The sequence below is a fragment of the Photinus pyralis genome, unplaced genomic scaffold, assembly GCF_008802855.1.
Source record: "Photinus pyralis isolate 1611_PpyrPB1 unplaced genomic scaffold, Ppyr1.3 Ppyr1.4_LG2, whole genome shotgun sequence".
Taxonomy (NCBI): Eukaryota; Metazoa; Arthropoda; class Insecta; order Coleoptera; family Lampyridae; genus Photinus; species Photinus pyralis.
In genome coordinates, this window is record NW_022170403.1 from 16,795,344 (window position 1) to 16,814,941 (window position 19,598).

Consider the following 19,598-nt stretch of genomic DNA (forward strand, 5'->3'; position numbering starts at 1 on the left):
TTTTAATTTCAAAAGTATATTAGAAAGCGCTACAATCTCACAGTGATTCAAATATCCTCACTAGCAAGGGTTGCAAGTTTCATTATTAATTATGCATCTCCTTTGGTAAGGGTGCAGGGTAGAGGGATTTATACCACGATAAATTCAAGATATTTTTTCTCATAAAACTCTTAATTATAGAGATAAAGTATGAAATTTGGTTAAAACATCTACATAGAAATTTCAGAATTCTTAAAAATATAACCAACTCTCAAGCTCTATATCTTTTTTAATAAACATTTCACAAAAAAAGTAGTGTATATAAAGTTGTGTAGAATGTTATAGTCTACAATTTCTGATAACAATATTTTTTTTTTAAGTGAACCATTACAAAGATATGATGGAAAAACTAAGAAACCATCCAAATTTCAGTGGTTTTGGGGGTGGTACGGGGGAAGCACAAGGGTGGGAGGTCGAAAACTTAGATTCTTAACCACCAGATGACTGTCTATGACATGCAAAAGAAATTGAAACTACTTCTTATTTTGCAAGTTAAAACCCTCTATTCCCTGGACTATAATAGGCTTTACTGGATTTGGATTTTACACCTACCAACGTTCGTTTAGATTTTACAACAAGCGGTGGACGGTGTATTATCTTTTTCAACGGAAATAGTTTTATTCACCAAGACGATGATTTTTATAAGCAACGTCAAGTGACATTTCCATGGCAATCGTAAAATTACGAACATCCAGCTCACTTAATTAGACATGTATTCGAGTATAACGTCAAAATGATTTCATTGTATTTTCTATTTTTAAATTATACTGCAGGTATAATAAAAAATACTATAAGATACACGTGTAAGATTGATCTTTAAAGCACTCTGTTAAACTACGCTTCGCGCCGTGCCCTTAAACTCGTTGCGCGTGCTTTAAAGACTTGATTATACCTTGTATCTTAGTATACTATTTCGTCAACAAAAAATGCGGTAAGATCGTTTATAATTTTGGATCGCCGTCTGTCTGTCTGTTTGTCAGTCACTAAAGTCGTATGAACACCACTCGGATCGCGTAAAGAGCAGATTTATAGTAACCGCGTAGTACGGGAAGCTTTAAATACTCTTCATTATTTGCTATACGTCAACAAATAAGAATAAGTTTGCCTTTTTTGGGATATCTAGGCGATTCATTAATTGACGTTTGTTAATTTATAGGTTGACAGTCTCAAATCGTGTCTCATCGGACAACTTCGGACAGACTCGTTTACCCTGAAACTCACATACCCAGGCGATGTACTTGACCATATTTTCGTTACAATTAGCAGCCCATGTAATGGTCTAAGTGCACATCACATATTCGCTTAAGGGTATAAGAAAGTTCGCTATTGTTTTTCACCTACGTAGACTATTGGGCCAAAAAGTTACACCGTCTCGACGATCGTTCGGTGTTAATTTGTATCAAATTTTTTACATTAAATTGAAAATTTGTTATTTCCCTCCCAATTAAATACCTATATCAGGTCATGTTAAGAATCGAGGAAAAGAGTTTTCTTTTAGATACCTAACACGAATATTGCATTTGTTGGGTTTTATATTTACAAAATAAATAATTTTGATATGTGTATCATGAAATTAACTTTTGTTCGAATTGCATAGACTGGAGTTTAAAGTGTTTAAACTGTTTTTACATGTTTTATTAAGTTTTTGGTATACCCGCAAATTTAAAAATAAATTTCAACCTTTCTGTCAATTCGTAAAACAACAAAAGTCATAGCTATTCTAACTGCAAATCTTGAGACATTTTGGTGATAAGTGTTTTTATTTAGGGTAATTGGACCCCGCTGAATCCTTTTTGCCTATCACTACCTCGGAATCCAGCTGCTAAAGGCCCAAATCAAGATGGGGCCAAAATTGCCGATTAAAACTCACTATAACATTTTTTTCTTGTTGTAAACAAAGATATTATCATAATTTTTATATAGTACGCACGTTTTACTATTTATTACTATATTATAAAAAAATGTGTACCTAAAAAATCAAGATGACCGTCAAAATTGCGGTAGAAAGTTGTGTTACCTATATAATTTCTTTAATTTGCAAAGAAAAAAATTAGTAGAATGGAGGTGGTACAAATGGGATAGAATAAGTTGTCTAACCATCATTGTTAATAATAACAATTTGGGAAAAAAATAAAACAAAATTGTTTCCAAAATGCCGGTATTTTTATGACTTTGATATATTAATAGCATCAACAATCGAAATTTTTTTGAGTTCGTTAGAGAAGTATTAATAATTATATTTTAAGATGCTTATAAAGTTTTTTTAGTTTTCCAAATAGAACGCCAAATATTGTTTACACAGCGTTTAAAACACGCACGTAATTTACGACCCTACAGCACGGCGTCGACGCAATGCGCATAACATAATTATATCCAGTTTCCAGCTTATGACTTGCAAACTAAGCTAATGTGATTCTATAGTAAAATGAAGCGGAGAAAATTACCTAAAATCTATGTCTCTTTAAATATTTATTTATTTATTATCCCTCTCTTGTTCTAGGCCCTCAACAGCCTTGCGCCCAATTACAGAGTGACCCGCAATGTTGTTGACCGTCGTATGGTCGCAAAGGTGTTGAAAAATGCAATTTTCCCTTTAACTGAATTATTAAGGGCCATTAAAGTATTAGTGTAGTAATGAAGATGGCGAGGGGGGGGGGGTAGCTCTGAGGTGCACCACAAAAACATTTTAAGGTACTCCTTTCTCGAAAATAAATTACCATACAGTTTTTTTTAAAATTGCAGCTGATAGTTAAAAGTAACAAAATATACAATCCACACGAGGTGCGTCGCCTATCATTGTATTTCAACACTTTCATGCTACGACAAAAAATGATAAATTCATTGTAAAACACTTCAATTAAAACAGAATTTTTTAACAACCTAACATCAACCCCAATTAGAGAAACGTGTTAATAATTTATTAATAGCGCAAGAAATTAAATACAGCACATACTTATAAATGTCCAACAGGGCATTATGATCTACAGGCCAGGTGGCAATCGCCACCCCCCCCCCCCCCCCCAGTGCGCCCCTGGTTATACACTGCCTTTTTTTGAGCCCCGAAAAAAAAATTGTCTCAGATCGACCCGGAAAAAAAATTTTCTTATAGAATGTGGCCTGTAGAATCCATAGTTTCAAACAGTTCCAAGATTGGGCTACTAGTTCAAAAGTTACAGCCCTTTGAATTTTCTTTCGAAATTGGTTTCTAGTCTATAATTTTTGATTGAGAAGTCTGATCGAAAAAGTACGAATTGATTTGGATTCTACGCACCACCCAAATTAATAAGAAAAAGTGTTTTCCCGAGAAATTTTGGTGCAGTCGATTTTTGGTAAAAAAGGAAGGTTATACACTGCCTTTTTTTGAGCCCCGAGAAAAAAATTGTCTCAAGATCGACCCGGAAAAAAAATGTCTTATAGAATGTGGCCTGTAGAATCCATAATTTCAAACAGTTCCAAGATTGGGCTACTAGTTCAAAAGTTACAGCCCTTGGAATTTTCTTTCGAAATTGGTTTCTAGTCTATAACTTTTGATTGAGAAGTCTGATCGAAAAAGTACGAATTGTTTTGGATTCTACGCACCAAAATTAATCAGAAAAAGTGTTTTCCCGAGAAATTTTGCTGCAGTCAATTTTTGGTAAAAAAAGGAAGGTTATACACTGCCTGTCTTATAGAATGTGGCCTGTAGAATCCATAATTTCAAACAGTTCCAAGATTGGGCTACTAGTTCAAAAGTTACAACATTTGATTGAGAAGTCTGATCGAAAAAGTGCGAATTGATTTGGATTTTACGCACCCAACCCAAATTAATAAGAAAAAGTGTTTTCCCGAGAAATTTTGGTGTAGTTGAATTTTGGTAAAAAAGGAAGGTTATACACAGGGGCGGACTGGGTACTTAGTATTAGTGTAGTAATGAAGCTGGCGAGGGGGGGGGGTAGCTCTGAGGTGCACCACAGAAACATTTTAAAGTACTCCTTTCTCGAAAATCAATTACCATACAGTTTTTTTTAAATTGCAGCTGATAATTAAAAGTAACAAAATATACAATCCACACGAGGTGCGTCGCCTATCATTGTATTTCAGCGCTTTCAAAATACTACGACAAAAAATGATAAATTCATTGCAAAACACTTCAATTAAAACAGAATTTTTTAACAACCTAACATCAACCCCAATTAGAGAAACGTGTTAATAATTTACTAACAGTGCAAGAAACTAAATACAGCACATACTTATAAATTTCCAACGGGCCATTATCATCTACACCTACAGGCTAGGTGGCAATCGCCACCCGCCACACCGTGCCAGTCCGCCCCTGCATTTGCTTTTTGGAAAGTACGCTAAAAATAGTATAATTCGTAACAATATAGCAGTTAGCTTTACAATTTACTTATATTGTTTCTTATAGTTCATCAAAATTATTTACAATTTATTCTCTTCTTAGGGCGACTATTATAAAGAAGCACAAAATCCTTTTATCATAATAATAGGTATTTTATTGATCGGCAAATTATAAACGATTTACATATTTATATAAAACTACGAATTTTAAATTATAATACCTAGGTGTCTATTACCTATATGTATATACATGTACAATTTTACCAATAGAAACTACTCGTATCAAATTTTTGGTAGAAGCACAAGAAACCAAAAGAGGTAAAATATCATGGAATCAAAAGTAAAATAGCAGTTGAAGTATCTAATTTGTGGCATGCGTAGCAGATTTTTGGTAATTGATCATAAATAAAATACAAGCAGATATCGCGTTACCTATTGAATTTCTTATAGCCTTTGTGTTAGACCCTGAGCATATCTCGAGGTAAATTGCTGGTACAACTTATAACATTCTTTCCTAAAATTTTGAAAAACGTACAATGAATGCATTAGAATCGATCGTTAATTTAAATTGTTCAATTGCATATTAGTACCTACTAACTAAACAGAAACATTTCACCAATTGCCTATTTAATCTTTTTTCTTTCGAAACTTTCGTACTAGAAAGACCGTTAATCCTAAAGCTAAAACAGCACCAACAACGCTACCAACGATAATAGGAACTAACTGACTAGACTCTTCCGGTTCCACGTTCTGTGCTTTTAAATAAACCATTAAGGGTTCGAAGTACTCCAATAAAGCGCTTGCATTGAGCTGCCTCTCTCCTGTAATTGCGTATAATGCCTCACTCCAGTGTTTACTAGATCCCAGCGACAGACCGGCACTATAAAAATGTATATAATAAAAAAATTAGCACGTAGTAGCTCTTACCGTAACTTCTGACCAGCCTTAACTGATTGGTAAAAGTCACATTTATGTAAGGGTTTATTATCCTGGGGCGCATACTGGCCAGCTTCTATACACAAAGCTTTATACATTTGGAATTGTAATATGCGAGCGACAAAGTAACTGTAAAAGTGCGCAATCAGTGTGTGAATTAAAAATGTCTACACGTACTTAATATATTGAGAGTCTCCTGCGACGTGATACTTAGCAGCAGGATCGAAATCGTTGGCGGTTCTTTTAACGGGAGCTTTTACACCTTGCAATTCATTTCGATATTTCCACCAACGCGAGTTCCATTCCTCTCTTGGTACCATTCCACTAAACACGTCCCAGCGCCATTTGTCAATGAGAAGGCCAAATGGTAAAAATGCCACCCTTTCAAGCGCCATTTCCATGAGTGTGTTTATAGAAGACTCGTTCGTCATTATGTTATCCTTTAGTAACCCAATTTTGTGCAAGTGCTCAGGAGTTGCGACTGATAACGCGATAGTGTCACCAACTGCTTCATGAAAACCAGGGTTCGCCGAATCTCTAAATGTGATAGGTTGATCTTTGTATAAGATGAAGTACTGGATATGACCCATTTCGTGGTGAATGGTTATGAAATCTTCGTGGTTAACCTTTGTACACATTTTTATTCGGAAGTCTGCGCCGTTCGAGAAATCCCAAGCAGAGGCGTGACATAAGATGTCTCTGTCAGTTGGTTTTTCAATAATTGCCCCTGAACTAACATCATATGACATATGATTCGATTCTAAACCTAATGACTTATAAAACTCATCTGAGGTTTCGAACATGCGCAAGGCAGTAAATCCTTGCTCCAAAAGCGCTGCTGTTATGTTTGGCGAAGTGGCGTTGGGATATGGTTTCACTAAAGGAAATATGTTCGTCCATGTCTGAGCCCACATGTTACCTACAGTATGAATCAGTAGAAACAGCAATGGTTACAGTTAATCTTACCCAATAAGTGGGCTGGAATTAAATTATCTGAGAAGTCAAATTCATCTTTATACTTCTCTTTTAACTTTTTAGCCACGTATGTATGTAGTTGGTCATATAGAGGCTTTACGTCAGTCCAGAGCTTATCCATATCATTTATAAACGTAGGGGAATCGTAAGAACTTCTCCACATTTCTCCTTTGTCTCTGAATTCTAGAAATTATATAAGCGTTAATTTTTAATGGAGTGCTTACACAGTGCGCTCACCATTCGCTTCTGCTGCTGCATTGGATAAGTCAACATATTTAACGTATTTATTCTTGATGCCAGATGTTGCGCGTCTCCATTCCGCCCAAACGTATGATAACTCAGCGTAATCGGTAGAAGTCGCCATGATATTCACCATATGTGGATCTAATTGTATACCTTCAGTTTGCAGGTTACAGTTTTGTTGTTTGTATGGACAGATCCTGGCTGTGCTGTAGATCTTCGTCATTTCATTAACAGTTTCTGTGTACTGAAAACAGAAATTTACGAATTTTTGCGTCGATGTCAGATAATGTAATAGGTACCTTTTTGAAGTCTTCCCTATTCAAAGCAGCATTTCCCAAGAGTTTTAACGATTTAATTTGTTTTTTTAGTAATTCGTCCTTGAAGTTGTCAGTCTTTAAGTTTTTGAAATAAGTATCCCAGTATATTTTTTTAAACCGAGCCGCTTCTAAAGCCGCAGCTACTTGTGCTTGTTCTTTGTCGGGATTGTTAACATCTGTAACAAAATTCCATTCCGCGTGTGTCTGTTCGTTTGTGATCATTGATGCAGAACGTTCATAATCTAAAGTAAGGAAATTCTTTAGCTCTTGGTCGTTGGGAAAAGGTCCGTTGGATTTTTTCAAAAATTCAAACAAGGGTTGGAAATATTCCAGTAGCGCACTTGCGTCCAACTCCCGGGACCCCGTCATAATTTCAAGCGCATCCTTCCAGTGTTTACTTTTTCCTAAAGTTAACCCCTCTCGTAGCAATTTACCGGCGTCCCTGTTTTGATAATAGTCACATGTATGTAGTGTCCCGGGAGACGATTCATTATACTCCTTAGCTTTGATACAAAGGGCTTTATATAACTGGAATTGCAGAATATGTGCGAAAAAGTAGCTGAAATATACGCTACTTCACGACTAATCGTTTTCGTACGCCACTTACTTGATGTATTGAGAGTCGCCGGGAATGTGATATTTTGCTCCAGGATCAAAATCAGTTGCATCATTCCTGCTTACTGGAGGAGTAACTTTTTGAATCATTTCCCTAAAATATTCCACGCTCACCAACCCGCTTTATTAAGGTAAAATATGTATTACCTGTAATGCCACCAATGAGAATTCCATTTTTCGGGTGAGATTAATTTGGCAAATACATCCCATCGCCATTTATCAATTAACAATCCAAACGGCAAAAACGCAACCCGCTCTAATGCCATGTTCATCAGCGTATTTATGGAGGACTCGTAACTGTTATCGTAATTGTGAAGTAAGCCGATTTTTTCCAAATGTTTAGGAGTTGCCACCGATAATGCGATGGTGTCACCGATCGCTTCATGAAAACCTGGATTCGCACCGTCCCGGAAAGATATGGGTTGATTTTTGTATAGAATATCGTATTCTATGTGGCCCATTTCATGGTGTATGGTTATAAAGTCTTCGTAGTTACGTTCTGTGCACATTTTGATGCGGAAATCTTTTTTGTCAGAAAAATCCCAAGCGGATGCGTGGCACAAGATTGCACGATCTTTTGGTTTCTCTATTACTGCTTTTGGTCCATAAGACATTGCGCACGATTCTAAACCTAAAGATGTATAGAACTGATTGGACGTTTCAAACATCTTTTTAACTGTATAATTCTTTTGTAGAACATCCGACACATCAATTAACGTTCCATTCTCAAACGGTCGGACTAAGTCCTTCAGATTGATCCACGACTGCGCCCACATGTTTCCTAAAAGGTGAGCCGGTATGTAACCTTTGTCCATATTTAAAGCGTCGCCATATTTTTTCTTCAATTTTTTCAAAACGTATCTATGTAGTTCGTTGTACAACGGTTTTACTTGCTCCCAAATTCGGTCCATATCTTTTATAAATGTCCGTGATTCATAACTACTACGCCATAATTCGCCTTTATCAGCAAAGCCTATTTAAGGTTATTGAGTAGTATCACAATTGGATGTTTTTACATACCGTTGGCAACTGCCGCTTCATTGGAAAGCCTGACATAATCTTGATAACGCTTCTTCATTTTTGGTCCCGTTGCTTTTCTCCATTCTGACCAAATGTACTCAAGTTCTTCGTAGTTCTCAGAATGCGCCAATCTGTATTCAATATCTGCAAAGAAATCAGGGTACTGGTTTGTTGTTCAATTAACGTATACCTGGTTCTAACGACCACCCTTCTTTTTCCAAGGAACACGCTTTATTATTGAACGGGCATATCTTCGCTGTACTGTATATATTTTTCATGTAGCTGCCGGCGTTTGAAAGCTAAAAGCAGAATTACCCTAAACGCGTCAAAATCAAAAGAGAAGTACCTCAGTAAGTTTGTCTTCATTCAACGCTGAGTTGCCCAACACCTTCAAAAAACGAATTTGCCTAATAAGCGATTCATCTTTATAATCTCCTTCGTAAAGATTTTTGAACAAATCACTCCATTTTTTTTTATTAAATTGAGCATTTTCTAAAGTGGCTTCTAATTGTTTTTTTTCTTTTTCTTTATTATTCACATCGGTAGCAAAATCCCATCGTGCGTTTGCTAGTTTATTTGCTTTCTGCGACGCTTCTAATTCGTACACTTTAGACAAGTACTCTTTCAGATGATCTTCATCCTTCGAATTAGCCATTTGTAGATACTTATAAAGTGGATCAAAATATTCCAGCATCGCCGTGGCGTCCAAATAGTCTTCTCCGGTTATTTCTTTCAACGCTACTTTCCAATGCTTACTTGCACCTAGCGCTAATCCCTTTCTATGAAATGAGAAGTGATTAAAGTATAAGTAATACTCGTTCGTTTGATAGCTAGGTACGTACCTTAGTTTTTTTCCAGCTTCTACCGATTCATAAAAGTCGCATTGATGTAGTGGTAGCGATGGATTGTTGGGATCGTACTGTCCAGACGCTTTGCACAAAGAACGGTATATTTGAAATTGGAGAATGCGGGCAACGAAATAACTGTAAACAAACAATTAGGAACTTACTTTTTTGTCTACTACATTTTTACTTTATATACTGAGATCCGCTAGGAATGTGGTATTTTGCACCAGCATCAAAGTCATCTTCGCTTCTGGAAACTGGAGCCTTTACCTTTTGATACATTTTTCTGGAGAGAAATAAAACCAAATATTAATGCAATGACGCTAAAAACAGAATGAATGAAAAGGGACTGTTATACAAAATAATTGAAATTTGAGGGCTGACTTTTGTCAAGCACCGATAACTGAATTTAAGTACTTCCCAAATATTTGTGGATATCTTCAGCGGTTTTGGAAGCGCTGAACAATGAGATTAATTGATTTGCGTTAGTGCTTTGTGTATGTTGCAATTTCTATCTACGAAGGTGTTAAATAAAGAGTGTTGAAAAAGAGATACCTATAGTTCCACCATTGCTCATTCCACTTCTTATAGTCTACTTTTCCGGCGAAGACATCCCAACGCCATTTATCAATAAGTAGTCCAAATGGTAAGAATGCTACTCTTTCCAGTGCCATGTCCATTAAACTGTTCAAATCACTCTCCTTTGAAATTACGTAGCTTTCGTCTAAAAGCTCAACCTTCTTCAAATGCTTCGGTGTCGCAACTGAGAGCGCAATGGTATCTCCGACCGCTTCGTGAAAACCGGGATTTGCTGCCCCACGAAAAGTAATAGGTTGATCTTTGTACAAAATGTCATATTGTATGTGGCCCATTTCATGGTGAATTGTAATCAAATCCTCGTAATTAATATTGGTGCACATTTTAATTCGGAAATCTTTCCCATCGGAAAAGTCCCACGCGGACGCATGACATACAACTTCTCGACCTTCTGGTTTAACAATTAAGGCAAGATCACCATAAGACATTTCGCATGATTCTAGTCCTAAACGTTGGTAAAAGTCATCGGACAATTGGAACATCTCTTTCACTGAGTATTCTTGTTTAATAAGAGCGGCTGTAACGTCCACCGAGCTCGCATTCGGGTATGGTTTCAATAACGGGGCCAAGTTGGTCCAAGATTGAGCCCACATGTTTCCTGTAACAAAAAGTATAATTTGATCGAGTCGCAGATATCACGTACCGAATACGTGCGCGGGTATCAAGCCGTCTTTCATATCTAATTTGTCTCCATAAACTTCCTTTAACTTAGTTCCAACATACTTATGCAGCTCGTTGTACAAGGGCTTTACTTGTTCCCATAACTTGTCCAAGTCTTGTTCAAATGTGTCAGATTCATAGGCGGATTGCCACATTTCTCCGGTATTCTTGAATCCTGCAATCGTAACGCCACAGTTAGTTTTAAGATCGTTTCGACTCCAAAAAGCTTTCGTAATATAACAAAAGCCAGCAGTAGACACGTGTATGTTACGCATTTGAAGTCCTAGATGTTATAAATTATTTAGGTGTAGTTTATTAAATAATAATAAAGACATAATGTAATAATCAGAGACAAAAGAAAAAGACGTGAAGAGAAGATGGCCATTATGTCAAACTTCTAGAGCGAAATCTAATATATAAAAATTTCGTGTCACGGTTTAAACGATTTTTGTAAAAGTTTTAACGCATTTTTGAGAAAAAAACACTTATAGCTTCCTGTGTGGCTCGCTGGCTGTCTAGCTGAGATCTCGGTGATTACAATTAAATAGCTAGAAACTTCAAATTTTCACTAAACGCTTTCTGCTATAGTGTAGATGTGCAGGCTCTAGTATATTTTGAGTTACATTAGGTACTCGTGAGATCGTTAATTTGCTAATAAAATACTGATCTGTATCATCAGACAGCATCATACATATCCTGATTTACAAGTTGTTTTTGTTATATTTGGTAGATATGAGAATAGGGTCGTAATAGTTATTTCCTACTGCTAGTAATAATATTGGGCGAAGTGAGGTGGGCCGAAACCGAGCTTATGTCCCATCCAGCAGCCAGGTATGTGAATTATAATAATTATTGGGCGAGGTGAGGCGGAGCAGTCGCCGAAACCGAATTTATGTTTCATCGGGAAGCGATACATTTGAGCGAGGTGAGGTGGTGCAGCCTCTGAAACCGACCGTATCTCCGATCCTAGAAAAGAAGATTTCCCAAAGCCGTTACAAAGTTCGTGGGGTGTGCTAGTATAATTATAAAATTAAAAGAGATTTATTAAAATGGACAATTTAGCTTGCAAATGGTGTTGTGGCAGTTATATCGCATGTGTCTATTTTTCTTCTAAATCAGATGCGCTGCGCGCTTCTGTTGCAAAGGACAAACGCCTTTGTTGCCAATTTCATCACTTACCGTTTGCGACGGCTACTTCGTTTGAAAGTGTAACGTATGTTTTGTAACTATCTTTCATTTTTTTACCAGTGGCGTCTCTCCATTCTTTCCAAACGTACTGGAGTTCGTCATAATCTCTGGAACGAGCCATCACGTCTTCAATATGGGGTTCTAAGCTAAGACCTTCCTTTGCTAACACACATTTTTGTTTATCAAAGGGACAAATTTTCGCAGTACTGTAAATGTTCTGCATTTTGTTTTGTGTATTTATCAGCTGAAGAATATTTCAAGTTAATTCTCCTTACGTTTATATGAATTAAGAGATCACCTGTGTCAGTTTTTTTTCGTCTAGAGCGGCGCTTCCTATCATCTTTAACGATTTCAATTGCCGTTTCAGTGCCTCGTCTTTGTAATCGTTCACATTTAAATTTTGGAAAACTGTAGTCCAGTACTTTTTGTCAAACTCCGCAGATTCTAAACTGGCTTGCAACTATTAATATGGAAAGTGAGACATATCAGTAAATATTTTAAGTTCTGAACAAGTTGTTATATAATTTACTTACTTGAGCTTTTTGTTTGTCAGGATTCCCAAGATCAGTGGCTAAATTCCATTCAGCAATAGTCACCTTATTTGACATACTCGATGACGCTCGTTCATATTCCGTGGCCAAAAAAGTTTTCAAACCATCTTGAGTGTAAATTTGATTTTGAACCTTCAGGAAATCATAAAGAGGTTGAAAGTATTCGCGAATCGCTGTTCCGTCAAGATCGGTTTCGCCGGTCATTTCCTTCAGTGCTTCCTTCCAATGCTTACTCCATCCTAACGATAATCCCGCTCTATACAACAGATACCAGGTATGAATTTTACTTCATTCTTCCACGAACTACCAACCTTAACTTTTGACCGACTTCCTTCGATTGATAGAAATCGCAGTTGTGCAGCGGCTTTTTGGAGTCTGATGGATCATATTGTCGGGAGAGTTTACAAAAGGACCTATACAATTGAAATTCCAAAATATGGGCTACGAAGTAACTGCAAGATAAAATAATTATTATACTGGCCCGTATACCAATTTTCTTACTTTATGTATTGTGAATCCCCGGGAACATGGAATTTTGCGCCTGGGTCAAAATCGTTACTCGATCGGGAAACGGGTGGCTTTATTTTTTGAATTTGTTCTCTGCAATTAAATAGCTTACTAAATATGCATATACAGAGTCGCTGATAAGTTTGGAAAATATAAAAGGTACCGAAAAAAGTTTTATGCAATAGTTTTCGGGTTCTTCCAGTAATTTTACTTATTACATGGTTGGCCATAAAGGCGTGGCGTGATACACCAAAATTAGATTTTTTAAAATCAATTCTTCTCTAAATTTTAAACAAGAGAGAGAAGCATAATGTACCTAAATTCAATCGTTTTCGGCTTTGATTATAAAGTAAATAATTATATATTATTCAAAGGTTTCCGTAACACGAAGTGACATAAGATTTTTATACAGGTTACCACAACGACAATGAAACAGACTGAATAATTGGTAAGGAAATAGTTGATTTTGGTTGGCAGGGTGTCCACCTTCCCTTTTAGTTAAAAAGTTACACTCCTGGTGACAACTCTTTCTTAAGAGGGGTTGCCACCCCTTGATCGAGTGACACATTATTGGAAAGGGCTCTTAATTTCCTACACGCTTATGGTTTTGTTTTCCTTACGAGTCTGTTACGTTTTTGTTGTGCTACTCTATAGGTACATTACATTGAATGAAGAACAATAAATAACGATACCAAACAATAATTACAAAGTCAGAATCGGTTCTTTTTTTTATTTTATTTTTTTATTTATTATCCCTTTCTTATTCTGGGCCCTCAACAGGCTTGCGCCCAATTACAGAGTGACCCGCATAATGCTTTTTGGAGGTGCCTTTGCAGAAGGTCTTAAGTTGTTCTATACTACTCTGGTATTTACCTTACGAATTAGGAAAACTGCAGGAAAACCTAATTTTCAGAGCGACAGAATGTTTTCAACAAAAATTCGTGATGTCATTACCTAATTATTGTTCTTCATTCAATGAAAGTTAAAATAATAGATTTTATTATAACTCGATAAACTGGAAATATTTGAATTTATGTTCATTTTATACTTCTTACAAATTATACTTAAAATTGATAGAAGGATATCGAACTATCGATTAATGTAGATGATGTGCTATTAAACAAAAATGCAATTTTGGTGTGCCACAAGTTTATGACCAACCCTGATGTATAAGAAAAAATATTATTGCATAGTAGACATTGAAGAACCCTATTTATAGTTTTTCTTTCCATAGTTATATATTTTCCCCGATAATCGACCGTTTCCGGACTTATCAGCGAGCCTGTATAAACAATTCCACACCTGTATTTCCACCACTGCTCGTTCCATTTGTTCTCAGGGACCTTTCCTGAGAAAACGTCCCAACGCCATTTATCGATAAGAAGGCCAAACGGTAAAAATGCGATTCGCTCTAAAGCCATATCCATTAATACATTTAAGTCCGCGGCGAGAGATGATATATAATTTGTTGCAAGTCCAATTTTCTCCAAATGCTTTGGGGTTGTTACGGAAAGAGCAATAGTGTCACCAACGGCCTCGTGAAAACCAGGATTTGCTCCGTTGCGAAAAGCAATCGGCTGACCTTTATACAACAGAAAATACTGAATATGCCCCATCTCATGATGTACCGTAACGAAATCTTCATAATTTACTTGAGTGCACATTTTTATCCTAAATTAAAGTTGAAGTATTTAATATCTACTGTTTGTAGCTTTACCTAAAATCCTTTCCATTGGAAAAGTCCCATGCAGAAGCATGACACAAAATATCTCTATCTTTCGGTTTAGTTATTACAGCTCCCAATGTTTCATTGTACGACATGTCGTTGGGCTCTAATCCTAACGATTTGTAAAAGGTATCAGATTCTTTAAATAGTTCTAATACGGTACGATTTTTCTCTTTTAGGGCGGCCGTAACATCAATTGATGGTACATTTGGAAAAGGTTTGACCAACTTTCCAATGTTAATCCACGATTGACCCCACATGTTCCCTGATTAATATAAATTGATTCGAGCATTAACAACTTGATGTCTCACCGAGAACATGGGCCGGTATAAGACCATCAGTTATATCTATTTTATTTCCATACTTTTTTTTCAGTTTGCGTGCCACGTAAGTATGCAGTTCATCGTATAAGGGTTTCACTTGAGCCCACAGTTTATCCATATCTGCTTCAAACTTTGGTGATTCATAGTCATTTTTCCACATCTGCCCTTTGTCGTTGAAACCTGCAATATAAAACGTAGTGGAGTGGAGTTATAAGACCCACATTTTCATTACCATTTAATTTGGCAGCCTCGTTTGATAAATCGACATATTGTTTGTATGTGCTTTTCATTTTAGCTCCGGTAGCATCTCTCCATGCCTTCCAAACGTATTGTAACTCCTCATAATCATTGGAGTTAGAAATGATACTTTCGATACCTTAAACTAGATATAGAATAAGTATCGAGAATGACTACTTACCGGGTTCTAAGCTTAGACCTTCGGTGGCTATGTTACACTTAGGTTTTTTATACGGGCAAATTTTTGCTGTACTATAAACATTCGTCATTGAGTTAGTTGCCGAAGTAAGCTAACAGAGTAATGTTAAACTTGAAGATGCGCTTGAAGGTCTTACCTCTTTAAGTTTAACTTCACTAAGAGCTGCATTGCCGAGTACTTTCAAAAGCTGTATTTGCCGTTTTACTAATGGGTCTTTATAATTCGTAGCATTTACTTTGTTAAACACCTTTTCCCATTGTTCCTTAGTGTACTTGGCTAGTTGTAAGGTTGCGGCGGTCTTAAAAATAAAATTTACATCTTAAACAAATCACAAACAAAAATACCTTAGCTTTCTCTTTGTCGACGTTAGCAATATCCGTTGCGAAGTTCCAGTCGGCTTCCACAAAAAGGTTTGTTAAACGCGACGCTTCCTGTTCGTAAACTGTTTTTAGATATTTGGTCACTTCCTCTTCGGTCGATGGAGGAGTTTGTCCGTTGATGTAATGCAATAGTGCCGAAAAGATTAATATCTATAAACGAAAATGTCTGAAAATATTAGCTCTTTCACACAGAAAAACCCGGTAGGAGCAGTTAGAAAATTGACAGTATGAATAAAAACATTTCTAATAGAAAATAGTTATTTATATAACAAGAGCGCGAAGTTCAATTTCGCGCATTGAGACTGAAGGTATTTTGACGAGGCGAAGCCGAGTTAAAATATCAGTCAAATGCGCGAAATAACTTCGCGCTAGCGTTACATACAATATTTTTTCTACAACTGAACCGATTGTTAATTAAATTGCTGTTTAAGTTCAACTTTGTCCCGTGCGCGAAATACTTTTTTTCACTTTTGACGATTTCGCGCACGTTGTCAAGTTGAAGTCTTTCAGGTGCGTTTTGACTAGCGCTGTATTTCTCACATATAAGTGTTTGTTAAATTTTGATGAAAAAGCTTACTCACTTAACCAACCGCAAAATTTTTAAATTGGTAAGTATTTTGTATCAATAGGAAAAAAAAACTAGAGATGGGATTTTTAAAATAATTTGGCTATGGGGGTCTGGGCTATCAGTTCATTTTGAAAAAGGGACCTCTGGCCCAAAATAGTTTGGGAATCCCTGGTTTAGTGTAATTTAACTATGTTGAATTTGTTACGTTGTCTGTCTAGAAAGGTTTGAATTGGTCCATACAGATACAGTCTATAGACTACTCCCGACCTTTCTAGACAAATTTAGCATGGTGCAAAAAGCTGCCTTTCAAAAAGGGGCAAGTTGCCACTGGTAACAAAAAAAACTCTAATTAGAAAATATGTGTTGCACTTATGGATGCATCGCTCACGTGCGGTTTATGCTGCAACATCGGATATTTTAGGATATAGGTATGTCAAAGGTCAATAAGATGATAAACATTAAGGAATATCTACAAATACAATGCTATCATTGCTATCATATCACTTTTTTATTACGTAACATAATAAAAATAAGAAAATAATTTTATTATTGCTTGTTGCACAATCACACCACACCTTGATAAAAATGATTTATCAGGGCCTTTGCAATAGAGTTATTTACATTATTAGTGCGGGAACAGTTACTTTGCAGATGAGCGCGAAGTTTGGCGGCGCGAGGTTGCGCACGAGCGACGCATTTCGCGCGAATCAAGTAAATACTGTTCACGCACGTAACATGTATTCTATTTTTTGCGCGGATTAGTTAAATAATTCAAATCCTTTTCGCGAGATTTTTGCGACATTATAATTCTTTTGAAAAAATCAAGTCCTCTATGCCGATAAAGTAGAAATCTAGAAATTTAAAATGTCAATTTATTGTTCAAAACTTCTGGTTTAAGCTTATTTTTGCCCCTGTACTACAGGGAATGATGTAAAGTGTATTTATATTTTCTTTTTTACTCTTCCATCATACTACTTATTAGTTTATGATCCGCACTAAATAGATAATTTCGTTGAATTTTTAGGCACTAGTGCGCGAAAGTAGATAGTCAATTGTAAAATTGACGTTCCCGACGTTCGTGTTTTATTGGGAAAACGCGATTTAGAACGAACGAGTGCAAAAATAATTATACACTTTTGAGACAAATATTTTTTCACCTGCTTGAAAGATAATATTAGGTAGTTAATTACTAATAAAATGGACTTCAAATTAAGTGCACCATGACTCATCGCGTGAAAGTGATAAAGACATTGTAACCTTTACAATCAATGACTAGGTATATTAAGTTTTTTCCGTGGCTATTATTCTGTAGGCCCTACAGTGTAAGGGAATCTTTATGACTATGTCCGTATGTCTGTCTGTTCCTCCATCCATACAGGTATTTCACTCAAATTGTGTATTGTGGTGCCTCCTAGCGTAAAAAGTTATGTGGTCAAAATTGATCTCTAGCGTAGTAAAGCTGCATGTGATTATAGTAAATGTTGAGTAGCCATTTTTATTGTCATAGTATAAAGGGTGTGGAGGATAGGAAACGTTAAAACTGGTTATATTGTTTAAGGTACTCCAAGACTTCAACCCAATTGTTACAAGAAATATCGTTTGTAGTTGCTCGTATATTTTGAGAAAGGAAATCTGAGGAAATCAGAACAAGAGCAAAGGCAAGAATGCATCTACACTAATTTTAATGAACCATTTCTAGAAGTTGTACAAGTAACAAGATTATCATATAGTGCGTCCGTAGCTTCAATCAACTTTACTAAGAAACCTATAAGTGCAGTGGTTTGTGTAATTTCTTTAGTACAACCCATGGTTTAAATGCACTAAAGTACTTAATGGGTACTTCAATTTTATTCAGATACTAAAGGTTACAAATGACTTGTAATTTTTTGTCGAGCGCAAATTAATCAGAAATAAACAATATATCTACTGCGATAATGATCACAATTTTCCGCATCCAATAAGAAATAGACCCTGCACAGATACGAATTTTGCTCTCAAACCACATCAAAGATTAAGTTAGCGATGGAGTCGAAGCAATAATGTCGGATATTTGATTAACTGGTAAAATTTTTACAAAATAAGTTTGGATATGTTTATCCTCTTTATAAGCAGGTTATTATGCAAAGTACCTGTTATTGTTACATAAGATATTTCTTTCATTTTGTCAGGGAACTAAAGTTTCTCCTTACTAATCAACTCATCTAGGTACTATAAGTGGGTATCTCTAGAATCTATATAGGTTAATAGGTTGGTAGATCAAGGGGCTGGTTCATTTGTGCCAAAACTATATAAGAACTATACTTTCCAGTGGTATAATGATCAAATAGTGTGTTTCTATACATTTAAATTATCTATTATAAATAGGTACGATCACGAACAGAATTAATGACATTTGCATACTTCAATATCACTACGTACACTCCCCAATACCTTGTTTAACTTAACAGAAATTTAATGTAAGCAAAAATGTAGAATTATGTTGACTAGATTGTGTGTCTAATTCTAATTTTAAAACATAGATTATTGAGGAATCCGAGGTTTGTTAATTTTGTTAGTGACTGTAAGGTATGTAGCTCTACATACATCGGATTGATTAATGTTTGCATACACGTAGGCATCTACAAGGCTATTGTTATTTGCATTACCTATTTATTTACCCAAAAAGAAAAGTAACGTATTCAAAAGTAAGTTACGTCAAAAGAAAATTAGCTTCTACTTACGCAATAATAGATTTCCATTGTTTTAATCTAATTTGCATATCTAATTTAGTTTCGCACTTTTCTGCACACTGCCTATTCCAATATTCACAATAATATTGGACAAAAAGTAAACTTCTACATGTAATAAAACTGATTACACTTTTATCTTTGTATCATAAGTGTTTTAAAAATATTCCCATAGAATTATCAAAAGTAATCACATTTTATTGAAAATACTTGATTAAAAAGATAATAAAGGTCTATTCTATACTTGGCTAGGTACTATTAATACTGAAAATTATGAAGAATGCCTATATAATTGTACATCTAACAAATTTAAACTTCATAGTTCAACGACCAAAAATTAACACATACTTAACAAACATAATGTTTAATTAACGTTTTATAATTAAAGCTCATTGTCGTGAAAATGAAGGTAGCTTCGGGACACAAATGAGTAAAGGGTACCTACTCGTGATTAATTATGTGGAAATTCTGAGTTATGCATTATTTTGTATGGGTGAGCAACAGATGGTGTACACTTTTAGGCGGTATGCCAGTAGGTATGCCGCTTTGAATATATTCAAAGGTGTTACATAATGGGGATTTACTTTAATTCCACCGTTTTAACCGGG

The 19,598-nt window shown here is 35.8% G+C and overlaps 1 protein-coding gene across 1 annotated transcript; it reads right to left on the bottom strand.

Moving 5' to 3' along the window:
- Positions 1 to 4,546: 4,546 nt before the first annotated feature.
- Positions 4,547 to 19,067, bottom strand: LOC116164613. Its single transcript, XM_031478804.1, has 28 exons — positions 18,985 to 19,067; positions 15,661 to 15,846; positions 15,453 to 15,614; positions 15,299 to 15,407; positions 15,113 to 15,256; positions 14,869 to 15,060; positions 14,549 to 14,822; positions 14,134 to 14,502; positions 12,826 to 12,924; positions 12,636 to 12,776; positions 12,307 to 12,580; positions 12,072 to 12,233; positions 11,765 to 12,017; positions 10,569 to 10,760; positions 9,884 to 10,523; positions 9,516 to 9,614; positions 9,326 to 9,466; positions 8,830 to 9,262; positions 8,674 to 8,782; positions 8,484 to 8,627; positions 7,611 to 8,436; positions 7,456 to 7,557; positions 6,831 to 7,407; positions 6,526 to 6,775; positions 6,280 to 6,471; positions 5,491 to 6,232; positions 5,305 to 5,442; positions 4,547 to 5,257 (listed from the first exon to the last, which is right to left on the bottom strand). The coding sequence occupies exons 1-28, from the start codon at positions 19,000 to 19,002 to the stop codon at positions 5,005 to 5,007; spliced, it is 7,221 nt and encodes a 2,406-aa protein (XP_031334664.1). The 5' UTR covers positions 19,003 to 19,067; the 3' UTR covers positions 4,547 to 5,004.
- Positions 19,068 to 19,598: the final 531 nt, after the last annotated feature.